The sequence below is a fragment of the Callithrix jacchus genome, chromosome 14 (genome assembly GCF_049354715.1).
Source record: "Callithrix jacchus isolate 240 chromosome 14, calJac240_pri, whole genome shotgun sequence".
In the NCBI taxonomy this organism is placed as follows: domain Eukaryota; kingdom Metazoa; phylum Chordata; class Mammalia; order Primates; family Cebidae; genus Callithrix; species Callithrix jacchus.
The window spans coordinates 114,717,757-114,731,913 of NC_133515.1; the positions used below are offsets into that span (position 1 = coordinate 114,717,757).

Sequence of the window (14,157 nt, forward strand, 5' to 3'; positions counted from 1 at the left end):
GCCTGCGCAATCGTCTGGGGCGGTCCTGCGTCGCACGAGGGCAGGCGGGGCCGAGTAGGGCGGGGCCACGGGTCCTGTCCAGGGGCGGTGCCGTGAGTCACCTGCTGGGACAGGTCCCCAAGTCCCCTAGAGGTGGAGGGTCCGTCGCCTGCAAGGACCGGGCCAGGGGTCACCTGGAGGAGGAGGGGCCACGAGGGGGGAGTCACCTAAAGGAGGTGGGGCCCCGGGGCGGGTCCGCGGGTCACCCTGGGCTGGGCGGTGGGTCACCTGCAGGGACGGGCTGGGCCGCCTGGAGGAGGAGGGGCCGCGGGTCACCTGCAGGGGCGGGGCCGCGGGTCTTCTGCTGGGGCTGGGCGGTGGGTCACCTGCAGTGCGGGCTCAGACCTCGCGGCTCCGGGGGTACCCCACCTGGGTTGGGGCACAGCGCGAGTCCCGCGCACGTGGCTGGCTGTGGGGCGTGCCGTCCGAGCTCGCTGAGGGGCTGGGCGGGCCCGGCCGGGAAACCTACCTTGAGCCCTGCGCGGTCCACGCGGGACCAGGGCGGCCTTGGGCCTGGGCGTCTCCCGAGACCCCCGCCCCCAACGCCGGAGCGGCCGCTGGCCCCTCGGCTTTTCGATCAGAAAGACTGAGCGGTTCCGAAGACCCCAAGGGCTCAGGCCCCAGCGCCGCCCGGCGGGCGCGTGGGATTTGTCCAGCGAAACGTAAGCGGCAGGTGTCCTGCGCCGCCTCCTCCCTCACCTGCCGCAGGTGCGCGCTCGCTGGGGCCTCCGCGTCCGTGGGGCGGGGCCGTGCGCCTTCCTCTTCCTGGGCAGCCTCGGGACCGGGCGCCGCGGCCGGCGGGCACCAGTGAGTACCGGGGGGCCACCTGTCCGGCCGCCCCCCACTCTGAGGAGCGGTGCGGAACGGGGCGGCGGCGGGAGGAGGACGGAGAACCGGTGGAGCCTTGGGTTTCAGGGTCGCGCGCCTGGTAACCGCAAACCGCCCAAAGCTGCGATAGAAACTTTCCAGGACTCTCTTGACCACAGCGAATCTGATTGAAGTTTAGCCACAGTCTTTTCCATTTTTAGAAAAGCTGTTGCGAAGTTGCAATGTTGGCGATGGTCGTGTTTTTTATGACTTCCTAATATTTGACCGGCCAGGTGTCAGCGACCATCCTTCGGTTCCACGGAGGCGTCTCTGCAGCTTGGGTCGGACGCGCGCGCTTGGAATGCGCGTGGAACCCGCGGCAGGCGCTGGAGGAAGCCTTGGCTAGGGCGCCGGCGAAGTTCGAGTCTGCCCGCCTCCGCCCCCGGGGCCTGGAAGAGAAGGGCCAGGCCCCGAACCTGGCGCTGGGGCCGCGGGGCGGCGGGGCGAGCGCGGGACCTCAGATAGTTTTTCCTTATTGAGGGAAGTGTGAAACTGCCCTGAATCGGTTGACCCCCGTTAGGAAATGGGATTTACGCTGTTGGCCGAAGTGTGTCCTTTTCACTTCATTCGATCCCATTCCCCCGCGGAGTTGGAAAGTGACACGAGGCTGCCCCGCAAGGTGCCCGGTTTCTCTTCTGCTTACGGGAGATGCCTGTCCTGATTTCTTGTTCTCCCAGGTGTTTTTATTGAGATGTAGGGAATATCTGAATTAGTAATGACTTAGAAAATCTGTACACACACACAGAGAAGTAACAGGTCTCGAGGCTAAGGTGCTATTTACTCCCGTGGGCCGACCTGTTATTGAAATACTTGTCTAGGAACTGATGTTTGCAAATTACTATGTTGGAGGTTAAAATGATCAAAGTGATAACCTCCATGCTCTCTATCGTGTTTAAGGAGAATGGTTATGTGGTTCACTAATGTTCTATTAAAGCAAAATTTCTGTCAAACTAGTAAATGCTACCCCTCATCTTTTGGAAATTAAAAAAAAAAAGTTTAAAATGATGCTTGCTGATCAAGAGTGATTTGATACTTTTGTTCTGTTTAGGAAATCTTTATTCTCAGGAGATTTCTCATTCCTCAGAAATAAGGATCTGACACATCCACAGAATCCTAGGAAGTTGATGCAGTCGAAGGGAAAGCTGCGCTGACTTTGCTGAGGGCATCGCAAGGCCTTGTGCGCTGGCTTATTTGCCAGTGCGTGGTGTCATGATAAGACCTAATTCTCTGCGCTTTGACACCTAAGCACATGAAGTTTTTAAAAAATTTTCTTTGGGAAGAGCCCGTTTTTTTTTTTCACTAGAAAGGTCAGACCAGTGTGGCATGTGCGGACCTGCTCTGTACAAAGATCACACTCTTCAGTTGGAGAAGAGGGATAGCAGGAATAAATAAAGGGCTTTCCTGTCTCCCGAGGGAGCAGAGAAACCTCTGTCCTCTCCGTTCCCCAGCCACAGCCTGGGGTTGGGGGACTGGAAACAAGCTTAGGCTGGCACTTGGTGTTCCAATGGGAGTCTGGTTTAAAGTTTGACTCAGGGAGTTAATGTTCTGACCAGAGAGACAGGTTTTTATTTTGAGAGCTGACAGGCTTTGTCTCCTTAAAACAAAGGAAGTAGTTAAACCAAGGCTGCAGAAAGGTAAGAATTGACTTAGGAAACAAAGGCCATAGTTGTCAAGCAGTGGGGTTCAAAATACAATTTTGTTAATAAAAGTAGCTTAAGGCAACATTTGAAAGCCTTTTCAATGATTAGATAGATATACTTTCTTTTGGCTAAGATTTCTTCAATTTATTCTAAGTATATCTTTAGGAGCATTCCAGTTCCTTTGATCTTAGATGGAATTTTAGTGAATTAACTTCCATTTCACATAAAGTGTAATATTCAATAATTTGATGAATACGTATTTAATAAAAACTTAGAAAACCAATTCCTTTCATAATAGAGTCCTTTGAAGAAAATAATATAAGGGAAGCAAAAGTTTGGGAATCTGAGCTCTGGTAATGACAGTGCTGGAGAGAGGCTCTTGGGTCTTCTTGCTTTCATTCCTGACCCTTGGTGAAGGTTTAGATTGGAAATAGTAGTCGACTTTCTCTCCTCAGGTGGCAAGTTACTCCAAGTAGGGTTCTAATGTCCCTGTGTGACTCCAGTGACCCTAGCCCTGAGTTTATAGACCTATGATCAATACCTAAGATTATTTCCAGATCTTATGCTGATTTGTCTTTCCTGTATTTTATAAACCCTTCTAGTTTAAAAAATGTTTTACCATAAAAATTTCAAACATTTAAACTTTTTTTTTTTTTAAAGAAAACTTTATCTGAAAGTTTCTTAGCTTGAGGTTTGGCAGCCACCCTTTTTTTAGGAAAAAATCTTAAATATTTATAGAGATTTTGCGTGATTCAAGGGACTTAAGACATTTATGAGAGTTCAGATGCTAACCATGATGTGAGGTGTAAGAGGCTTCATTAGTAATGACCTGCATCTTCATAACCTCGGCAATATGATAAAACGGGCCATCAGCATTCTGATCAGGTCATGCTCTGTATGTCTTATGGCATAGCAGAGGAAACACTGCTGATTACGCCACAGAATTGGACATGAGATTCCAAGAGTCCAGCTCTCTTACAGGCCAGTAGCACCTTCCTTCCGCCGGTGGACTCACTGGCTGACCCACACCTTCTCTGCTGAGGAAACTGTGGCGTGAGCTCTCGCCTCCCTCTCCATTCCTCTCCTGGGCACTCCTGGCAGTGGAGTTGTCTATGAGGCTTCTTGGAGCCTCTGCTTGGGGTAAGCTCCCTGGTCTCCTGGTACTCCGCTCCGGCTTGACTTTGTTTGTTGTTGCTATTGTCCTGGAGAAAGGCTGTTTGGGGCACTTGCACCTTGCTGCCCTCTAACATCTCCCTCAAGGTCTGGAAAATGTTGCACAGTCTACGAAGCTGAGAAACTGCTGTTACTGAGTACATTGTCTTCTAAATCCACTGGATTTTCTATACAAATGAGTCTACATAGGGATCCCTCACAGGGTTTCACCTTTAATCCTGAAAGCCATACAAAATGCTTTATTCATTCCACCAATATTAACTGGGCACGGCCAGGTGCAGTGGCTCACGCCTGTAATCCCAACACTTTGGGAGGCAGAGGCAGGTGGATCATGAGGTCAGGAGTTCAAAACCAGCCTGGCTAAGATGATGGAGCCTCATCTCTGCTAAAAATGCAATAATTAGCCAGACGTGGTGGCAGGTGTCTATAATTCCAGCTACTCAGGAGGCTGAGGCAGGGAATTGCGTGAATTCAGGAGGTGAAGGTTGCAGTGAGCCAATATCATGCCACTGCACTCCTGCCTGGGTGACAGAGCGAGACTCTGTCTTAAAAAAAAAAAATTGGGATATTACAATTAATAGTCAATGTGCTCACCCTCATGGAGCTGACATTCTAGTGAGAGATATACACACATTTGTGTGTCTGCCATGGTGCAGACTGTCTCCATGTGATGGGAAACCTGGAAAGGTCTAAGCAGTGCAGTAATACTGTCTGAGAAGTTCATTGGACACAGCCTTTCCTTGGAGAACTGGCCATACAGGCCAATGCTGGGATCTAACAACCAGGAGGCTGCCACAAGGCCCAGCAAGAAGTAGTATTCCTGGGCGGGGCTGGTAGCAGGGAGGGGCGTAACATAGTTAGATTCTGAGTCTGTTTTGAAGGTTTATGTTCTCATAGTGTTTGCTGATGGATTGGTTATGGGCATGTGAGAAATTAAGAAATCACAGCTGGCCCAGGTGTGAGCACTGCCTCTCAATGGAATCTACCTAGAGAGGAAGGCTCCAGCCCAGGGGGATAGGCAGGTGGGTATTTTGAGTTCTAGTATTTGAATATGTTGCATTTGAAATGCTACAGTTGATATTGCAAGTCTGGAATTTAAAGGACAGTTAAAGAATAGATAAAACTTAGGAAGTTACCAAATATAAATGGTGCTTGAAGCCACAGAACCTGGGCAGCATCTGAGGTCTGAGTGTCAGTAGCAGAGGCGGAACCTTAGGGAAGACAGAGGACCCCAGTGGAGGCCAGGAAGGAGCAGGCCCCATTGGCTCTTCCCAGAGGCATAATCAAGTCAGCATTTGTCGGTGTTATGCTGTGTCGGCATGTTTTTTTTTAAAAAGGAACAAAAGGTGCCTTTCCCAGACCACTTACGCAGGATGTGAGGGGTTTGTTCCCAGGTCCTTCTCAGGTGGTTTTCGTGCAGCCTGGTGGGATGCTCGGCTGCCAGGAGGAAAGGAGAGCCCCTGAGGCAAACGGAGTCCAGGGGGCCTTTGCCCTATAAGTGAACAGTGGCTGCAATCCCATTCAAATGGTGTGACAGTGGCACCCTGCCCCGCAAGGTTCATGTATTTGAAGGGCTGTGTGGAATGGTTGCTGTAGAAGGTAACGTTTAAAGTTGGTCTTGAGGAATGATTTGTATTCCACAGGTCAGAGGTCGGCAAACCTTTTTCTGTAAAGAACCAGATAGTATGTATGTTAGGCCACGTAGGCCAAGAAGTGAAATTAAAGATATAGAAGCACTTCCGTAGCAAGAGAGAACGAATTTCCATGCATTTTTCATTGGAAAAACTGAAAGTATAATAATTATGTTTTCGCAATGCAAGTCTACTGGTGAGAAGAATGGAATTGTGTATGTCGAGGGTACAACATTTCACTTACTGAGGTACAGTTAGTGTTTCTTATCCTCAAAATATAGCACAAATGTCCAGCTGTTACTGCTGCTCTCTAATGCGATTTCATCTATTTCGTCTTTGAAAATGCGTTTTTACACAAAATATTATTCTCCTTTTGACTTGATTTTTTCCAACCATTAACAAATATAAAAGCCATTTTTACTCTAGAGGCCACAGGTGAGCCACCTGTCCAGGTCTGGCCAACCCGACTGTCAGCTCCCAACTTCCTGCCTCTCGGCTCCCAGAGGCCTGCCCCACCCCACCCAGTTTATGTTCTGGGGTAAGCAGCATTCCTTGAAGTGTGACCACTTTGCAGTGGGCAGGACATGAGCTTCCTCAGGAGGGGGTCCTGGAGGGGTCTTTAGGGAGAGAGGGACATCCAGTGGAGACCCCCAGCCTCGGGCAGAGGGTGAGGCCCCTCCAACCTGGCCTAGGGAAATCCTTTCCAAGCCCACTGCTCAGAAATCAGACCCTCCCCCCAGCCCCAAAGGGCCCCTATTCTGGCTAGCATCCAGGCTCCCACTGCATGCCCACCAGCTGCGGACCCCCTCTCTCCAGAGTGGCCTCTGCTCACCGGCACCCCTGACGTGTCCAGCCGGGCTCCCACTGCATGTCCACACCACCAGCTGCGGACCCCTCTCTCCAGAGTGGCCTCTGCTCACCGGCACCCCTGACGTGTCCAGCCGGGCTCCCACTGCATATCCACACCACCAGCTGCAGACCCCTCTCTCCAGAGTGGCCTCTGCTCACCGGCACCCCTGACGTGTCCAGCCGGGCTCCCACTGCATGTCCACACCACCAGCTGCGGACCCCTCTCTCCAGAGTGGCCTCTGCTCACCGGCACCCCTGACGTGTCCAGCCGTGGGCATCTCTGTTGATCTCTGGGCTGAACCACACTTTTTCCAGTGAGGGCTGAATCTGTCCCACGCCCTCCTTCCTGAGAACTCTCACAGCCCAGGACGCCACACAGTTGCGTTACATCTTTTGTCATAGTTAATCGCTCTCACATCGCACCTCCCTCTTTGTAACATCTTGCTTGGACCTGGACTGCCACAGCTACCCCAGCTGAACAGGAAGGAAGGTGTAGACAGAGGAGTCAGTGGGGCTGGGGTCCTAATGAGGGAGGGGCAGGATGGAATCCTGTAGCCTTAAATGGTTCTAAGGTGTGCATGCCGATAGGAGCGCTTGGTACAGCAGGATAACACATCTCCTTATCCATTTTAATGTTTATTTGGAAAGGCAGCATTACTGTTTCGCTTTTAGAGGGCTTGCAAGTAACATTATTAATAATATGCAATCAAAAATATAAATATGTTAATATACAATATAATTACATTTGATAAGTATTTTATTCATTTTTCCACCTAAGTGATTAAAATGCATATTAAAAATAAGTCAAATCTAGCCCTAAGTTCAAAAATCAACATTTCAAATACTTTTTTATCTTGTTAAGCAAACACATAGAGAAATCCGAATGATTTTTATGTAGTAATCAGGGTAAAGTTAGCCACAATAACAAGTAGGTCCTCGAATCTCCATTTCTTAACACACTGAGAGTTAGTCTTTCATCACATCACAGCCAAATGTGGTTGTTTGGCGGTGGAGAGTCTCCTGCAGGTGGTGACCCCGAGATCTGCTGTCGTTCCCGCCATGGCTCTGCCATCAAAGTCCTCTTTATCCAGCAAGTGATGAGGAAAGAGGGAGGAGAAAACACACGCCTTACTGCCTCAGTGTAGAAACGATGCATCAGCTTCAAGTGATGGCACGGGAGGCACTTGTGGGCAGACGGCCGCTGTCCCAGCGCCACAGCCGCTGCAGAGCCCTCCCTGTGCAGAGCCCTGCAGCTCATCCCGTCATTCCATCAGATTTACAGTCAACGCATTTACCTCATAAGCAGACAAATTGGTATCAGCCAATGTCCCTGACCACGTATCTTATTCTTGATCGCTTGTAGAATTCCAAAGAAAGATTTTTTGATTTTGGGGCCAGGTACAGTGGCTCACGTCTGTAATCTCAGCACTTTGGGAGGCCAAGGCAAGCAGATCACTTCAGGTCAGGAGTTCAAGACCAGCCTGGCCAACGCGGTAAAACCCAATCTCCGCCAAAAATACAAAAACAATTAGCTAGGCAGGGTGATGCATGTCTGTAGTCCCAGCCTTTGGGAGGCCGAGGCAGGAGAATCGCTTGAACCCAGGAGGCGGAGGTTGCAGTGAGCCAAGATCATGCCATTGCACTCGTGCCTGGGCAACAGAGCCCGACTCCATCTCAAAAACAAAAACAAAAAAAAGAAAGAATTTTCATTACTCAAATCATGGCTAAAATCTACCTCCGTAAAATGTACTTTAATGGCCCCAATATTCACTTGGAATTTTCCTCATTTATATGTTTTATAAGACCCTTTAAATGTAAACTTTATCATCAAAGCATTAGTAATAAAAAAATAGAAGAATACCGATAAGTTGACATCATTTTGAACAGATGTCTTAAGATTCCTTCCCGATATAAGAATTATGTGCTTCTGAGAATTTTCTGTTTGTCTCTGTCTGTATTCACCAAAGCAAGTAAAAAGAAAATCAGGCTTTCTGTGTCTTAAGGCTATCATCAAAATGGAATCCTTTCATTTTAAACAAGTACGTGATTGTTGAGAATATGAGTAACTTATGAGGTCCTAAAAATTCAAATTCCAGAATTGTCAATGTTACGTGACATGCAACATAGGGAACATCTCTCATCAAGTCCTTGTCTTTCAAATTTCGTTCCTGTGCGTGTCTGGAGTGAGGGGTGGGGGCTTCTGCGATCACACGTTTGTGTAAAATAAGTGCATTTTTTACTTTCACATACCCTTTTCAAGTCATATTGTTGGCGCCGAGAAGTAAGCTTTGAAATGAGTTTGTGGAGTAATTATTCATAATATACATTTTATACCTGTAGTCATGTTTCCACTAATATTTAAATATTTTAATTATACCATACTCAGATTATGCAATGATTTTTATGTAATATATTTCTGACACACAAGGGACTGGGGAATAGTGTAATGTACACCCATGACCTGCATGGCCTAAGGGAAGAGCACGCGTCTCCTCAGGCCTCCTGTGTTCCTCTCCCTGATTCTGGTCTTTCGCCGACCTGTGTTTACCGTCAGATCAAACATCCTTATTCTTTTAGACATAAGCGTGTATGTCGGTCACGTGAATGCATCGTCCTCCATGCTTCTCTGTGCAGCTCGTTCTTCCCTTGAATATGATTTATAGTTTTCTATCTTGAGGCATGTAGCTCTAGCTTATTTAAAAAGCTCTAACTTATTTAATACTATCCCAAACTACGTCCATCCTCCTCTTAAGGAAAGTTTCGCTTATTCAGTTTTGTGAATTTATTACTTTGCTATTGAAAACATTCTTATACATGTTACATCGGTTTCCTCGGCTGCCATCACAACTACCTCCAACGGCTTTGCTTACAACAGAAATTTGTTCTCACATAGTCACGGAGGCCAGAAGTCTGCAGGCAAGGAGTTTCCAGGCTGGCTCCTCTAGAGGCCCCGAGGGACAGCGAGGAAGGACCCTCCCTCAGGGCTTCTAGAGGGAGCCAGTCAAGTGTCCTTGACACTTGCTCTGGTGGCTCCAATTGTTCCATTGCTTATGGCTGCCTCACTCCCACCTCTGCCTCTCTGTCTTCTGTCTCTTGTAAGGACACTCATTATTGGATTTAGGACCCATTCAGGTAATTGAGGATCATCTGGTCTTGAGATTCTTAATTGCACTTGCAAAAGCCCTTTTTCCAAAATTGGTCACATTCAGAGAGTCCAGGTGCCCATCTTTCATGGAGCCACTATTCAACCCACTACACATGTCTTAGTGAGCACACCTGTGAGCATCTCCCTGCAAGGTGTCCCAGGGTAAACGGCAGCCTCTTGGCCCTGCACACCTCTATAGGTGTCTTAGTGAGCACACCTATGAGCATCTCCCTGTGAGGTGTCCCAGGGTAAATGACAGACTTGTAGGCACTGCACACCTCTGTAGATGTCTTAGTGAGCACAGCTGTGAGCATCTCCCTGCACAGTGTCCCTGGTAAATGGCAGCCTCGTCGGCACTGTACACCTCTATAGATGTCTTAGTGAGCACACCTGTGAGCATCTCCCTGCGCGGTGTCCCAGGGTAAATGACAGACTCGTAGGCCCTGCACACCTCTATAGGTGTCTTAGTGAGCACACCTGTGAGCATCTCCCTGCGCGGTGTACCGGGGTAAATGACAGCCTCGTAGGCACTGCACACCTCTATGACTGTCTTAGTGAGCATCTCCCTGCGCGGTATCCCAGGGTAAATGACAGCCTCGTAGGCACTGCACACCTCTATGACTGTCTTAGTGAGCATCTCCCTGCGCGGTATCCCAGGGTAAATGACAGCCTCGTAGGCACTGCACACCTCTATGGCAGTCTTAGTGAGCATCTCCCTGCGCGGTATCCCAGGGTAAATTACACCTCTATAGGTATCTTAGTGAGCATCTCCCTGCGCGGTGTCCGGGGGTAAATGACAGCCTTGTAGGCACTGCACACCTCTATAGGTGTCTTAGTGAGCATCTCCCTGCGCGGTATCCCAGGGTAAATGACACCTCTATAGGTGTCTTAGTGAGCATCTCCCTGCGCAGTGTCCCAGGGTAAATGACACCTCTATAGGTGTCTTAGTGAGCATCTCCCTGCGCGGTGTCCCAGGGTAAATGACACCTCTATAGGTGTCTTAGTGAGCATCTCCCTGCGCGGTGTCCCAGGGTAAATGACACCTCCATAGGTGTCTTAGTGAGCATCTCCCTGCGCAGTGTCCCGGGGTAAATGACAGCCTCGTAGGCACTGCACACCCCTATAGCTGTCTTAGTGAGCATCTCCCTGCGCGGTGTCCCGGGGTAAAACAGCCTCGTAGGCACTGCACACCCCTATAGCTGTCTTAGCATCTCCCTGAGCGGTGTCCCGGGGTAAAACAGCCTTGTAGGCACTGCACACCTCTATGGCAGTCTTAGTGAGCATCTCCCTGCGCGGTGTCCCGGGGTAAAACAGCCTCGTAGGCACTGCACACCTCTATAGCTGTCTTAGTGAGCATCTCCCTGCGCGGTGTCCCGGGGTAAATGACACCTCTACTGTGCTCAGTGCAGCCAACGAGTCCTCGAAGGCAGCTATGCTGATTGGCTCCCATCACGGGGTGTGAGAACTCCCTTTGTGCCACACCCTTCCATACACTGATTGGCAGCTTTTTTAATAAAAAAAAATACGTGAAATGGTAACTCATTGTAGGCTTTTTTGTACTTCCCTCATTCCCAGTCAATGTGATAAATTTTTCATCTGCATAGTAGCCCTGGAGATTTCTTCTGTGAATTAACTATACATTTCAACCAGTTTTCTATTGTGTTGTTTTTTATTGTTTAGAAAACCTTTGTATATTCTATATCCGAAATCTCTGTAATGTATATGTATGACAAATGTCTCCCGTCTGTGGCTATGTATTCTTATTTTTTAAAGTATTTTATGTATTTCTGTGGTTTCCCTTTATTGCAGTGCGTTGTGTATGGAATTCGTTCCGTCCCCAAATCATAAAGACATTATCCATATTTTATTCTAAAAAAATTAAATTTTGTCTTTAATATTTAGTCTTTTAATAGAATTTTTTGGTATGTAATGTAATATTATATCCTATATTTCATTTAATATGGATAACAACTTATCCCAGAAGGATGATTTAACTACCATGTCATCTCTGTCATATATTTTTAAAGGAGTATTATTTTTCTTTAGTGATTCAATAAATTGTGCTGTATATTCTGCAGACATTAGGTTTCTACCTCATATCCTATGCCATTATAAGTTTGAGGTGAGTACAGTAATAGCTGTATAATTTTTTAAATGGTGGCCTGTATTCATGATAATAGATAACAGATGAAAACAGCGGAAAGCTCAGAGAGTGCTGTTACACGTGTAAAGACAAATACTGAGACTACAGTAAAATTTAAAACCAGCCAGCCAAGCTATAGACTCGCAACATGATTAAAATTATAGACAAAGGGAGTATGAGAACAGAAAAAAAAAAAAAAAAAAAAAAACAGGAAAAAAACAAGAACAGAAAGTACACGAAACAGGAAATGTGAGCAGAAGAAACATTCTCTAATGTTCAACTAATTTTGCATCAAATTGCAGCATCCCGGCTTTTCCTTCTGATGAGCCTGTGCCGCCTCTTTGAGCCTCCCTAGGAACGGTGGGAATTACATTTTATTGTAACAGCCAGTGGGTCTAAACATGAGCAATTTTTTAAACCCTTTTGATAATATAGTAAAAACCTTAAAATGTTTGCATTTTTTTTTCTTACTAATTCCAACTCTTAAGATTCTCTCCTCTCTGGGTGCAGTGGCTCATGCCTGTAATCCCAGCACTTTGGGAGACCAAGGCAGGTGGATCATGAGGTCAAGAGATAGAGACCATCCTGGCCAACATGGTGAAACCTCGTCTCTACTAAAAATACAAAAATTAACTGGGCACGGTGGCGTGCGTCTGTAGTCCCAGCTACATGGGAGGCTGAGGTAGGAGAATCGCTTGCACCAGGGAGGCGGAGGCTGCAGTGAACCGAGATTGCACCAATGCACTCCAGCCTGGCGACAGAGCGAGATTCCATCTTAAAAAAAAAAAGATTCTCTCCCAAGATAATTACTACCTGACAGTAACGCCTATAAAAGCTAAAAGTGGAAACAGTCTACATGTTTAGCCATAGGAATCAATCGAAGCATACATCAAAATACACACAGCGGTATTGATGGGTATAATGTTTTGGATGTGTTTTGTCCTTCATATTTGCATAGCTGTACTTTTTCATTTATTTTACAATGTACTTGCACATTGTACAAATAATTTCTGATTATGTAAAAATATAGAAATGTTGCCATAGTCGGGTCTTTTCCACTATGAAACTGAAAAGCAAAGTTCTATAATTGCTGATTCTTTCATAATTTGATATTTGACATTCTAAATCTTCAATGAATTTGGAGTTTATCTTTCTGTAACACAAAGCTGTGAATGGATTTTTGTTTTTCTCCTCAAACAACCATTATCTAGTATGCAGTACATCATTTCAACATAGACTCGAGGTGTCACTTTTATTATATACTAAATTTGTAAATATATTTGGGTCAATTTCTGAATTTTCTTTTTTGTAAATTGATTTTACATCTGCTATTATGTATTAATCTTTGAGGCTTTGTAATGTGTCACAGGTTCTGACAAGGCTGGGCTCTCTCATTGTTCTGCTTTTATGTATTTTTTCCTAGCTCTTCTTGCTTATTTTCCCATTTGAACTTGAAAATTGCTGTGTTTTGTTAAAAGACTCTTGTAAGATAGAAGACAGATTTGATTTCATTAAGAAAAAACAAGTAGAAAAAAAAGCAGCAGATTCAAAAGACAAGTGACAGGGAGTCAATATTATTAACTCATATTCCAGAAAAATGATTAATTTCATTAATATATAAATCAATAAGAAAGAGAGAGAACCCCCCCTGTAAATGGACAATGTGCATGAGAAACATTTGACAGATAGAAATGAAGTCAGCATTGCTCATCATAAAAAACAAATGGAAAACGCCCAGAGAGCTACTGGCCATGGCAGCGACATGGCTCCTGTTACTCACAGCCAGGAAACCGGGCAGCTGTGTGTGGAGCAATGTTTGCATATGTTAAACATGTCTGAGAATCATGAGATAAGGGAAACGGGGTTAACTCCATTAGTGACCATTTTCTGCCTGGAGCACTTCCTAAACTGCAGGACAAGGAGGAGGCACCCAGAGCTCAGGCTCCTGCTGAAAAGAAGAGGCAAAAGTTGAGTCTGAAGAGCCCAGGGTAACTGGAATTTGCAGAGCATGTTCCTAGCAATGTGGGACCACTAAGGGAAAGAGCTCCAGAAATCTGCAAAGGGATCTCCTTGAGCCTTCAGCTGAATGTTAAGTGCTATCTGTGTAGGGTGAAACTTGCAAAACAGGGCAAGAACAGCTGCCTTGAAGCTTTGAGGTGAACTATTCTCAGTGCTTGCACCAGGCTGGGGACAGCTGTTCCAAAGAGCCGCAATGGAGAGGGCCTATTCAACAACCAGGCACCCAGGAGACAGACCAGAAGGGACACACCTTGATGGGTAAAATAGTTCTGCTACTCTAGACACACAAACAGAACACAACAGTAAGCCAACAAATGATCAGGCTGATCTGCAGGTTACTCACTGCCTGCTAACACAAAGGTCAACACTTTTAAGGGAGACAGTGAAATCTAGGCACTCAACAGGTAGTATCTACAATGCTCTTTTACTAGAAAGAAGTAAAAACAGGAAAACATAGCTCACAGCTAGAGGAAGATTCAGTCAAAAGAGTATACTATTTAAAACACCTATTTTACACAAAAAGAATAAAATACCTAGGAATACAGCTAAGGAAGTAAAAGATCTCTACAACAAGAATTACAAAACACTGCTGAAAGAAATCAGAGATGATACAAACGTGGAAAAACATTCCATGCTCATGGATAGGAAGAA

At 46.5% G+C, this 14,157-nt stretch overlaps 1 protein-coding gene across 7 annotated transcripts in view; it reads left to right on the plus strand.

Moving 5' to 3' along the window:
• The first annotated feature begins 52 nt into the window (after positions 1-52).
• SH3YL1 (SH3 and SYLF domain containing 1) overlaps positions 53-14,157 on the plus strand; it is a 46,322-nt gene continuing 32,217 nt past the window's right edge. For 3 of the 7 annotated variants that reach the window (XM_035273368.3, XM_002758066.7, XM_008981224.5), the window contains exon 1: positions 53-846. Coding sequence is in view for 2 of the 7 variants with exons in the window: in XM_002758066.7 (XP_002758112.3) it covers position 846 (1 nt within the window). In the remaining 5 variants the exon portion in view is untranslated. The remainder of the gene's footprint in view (positions 847-14,157) is intronic. The other 4 variants (XM_035273369.3, XM_078348536.1, XM_078348534.1 and 1 more) reach the window with 2 other exon arrangements.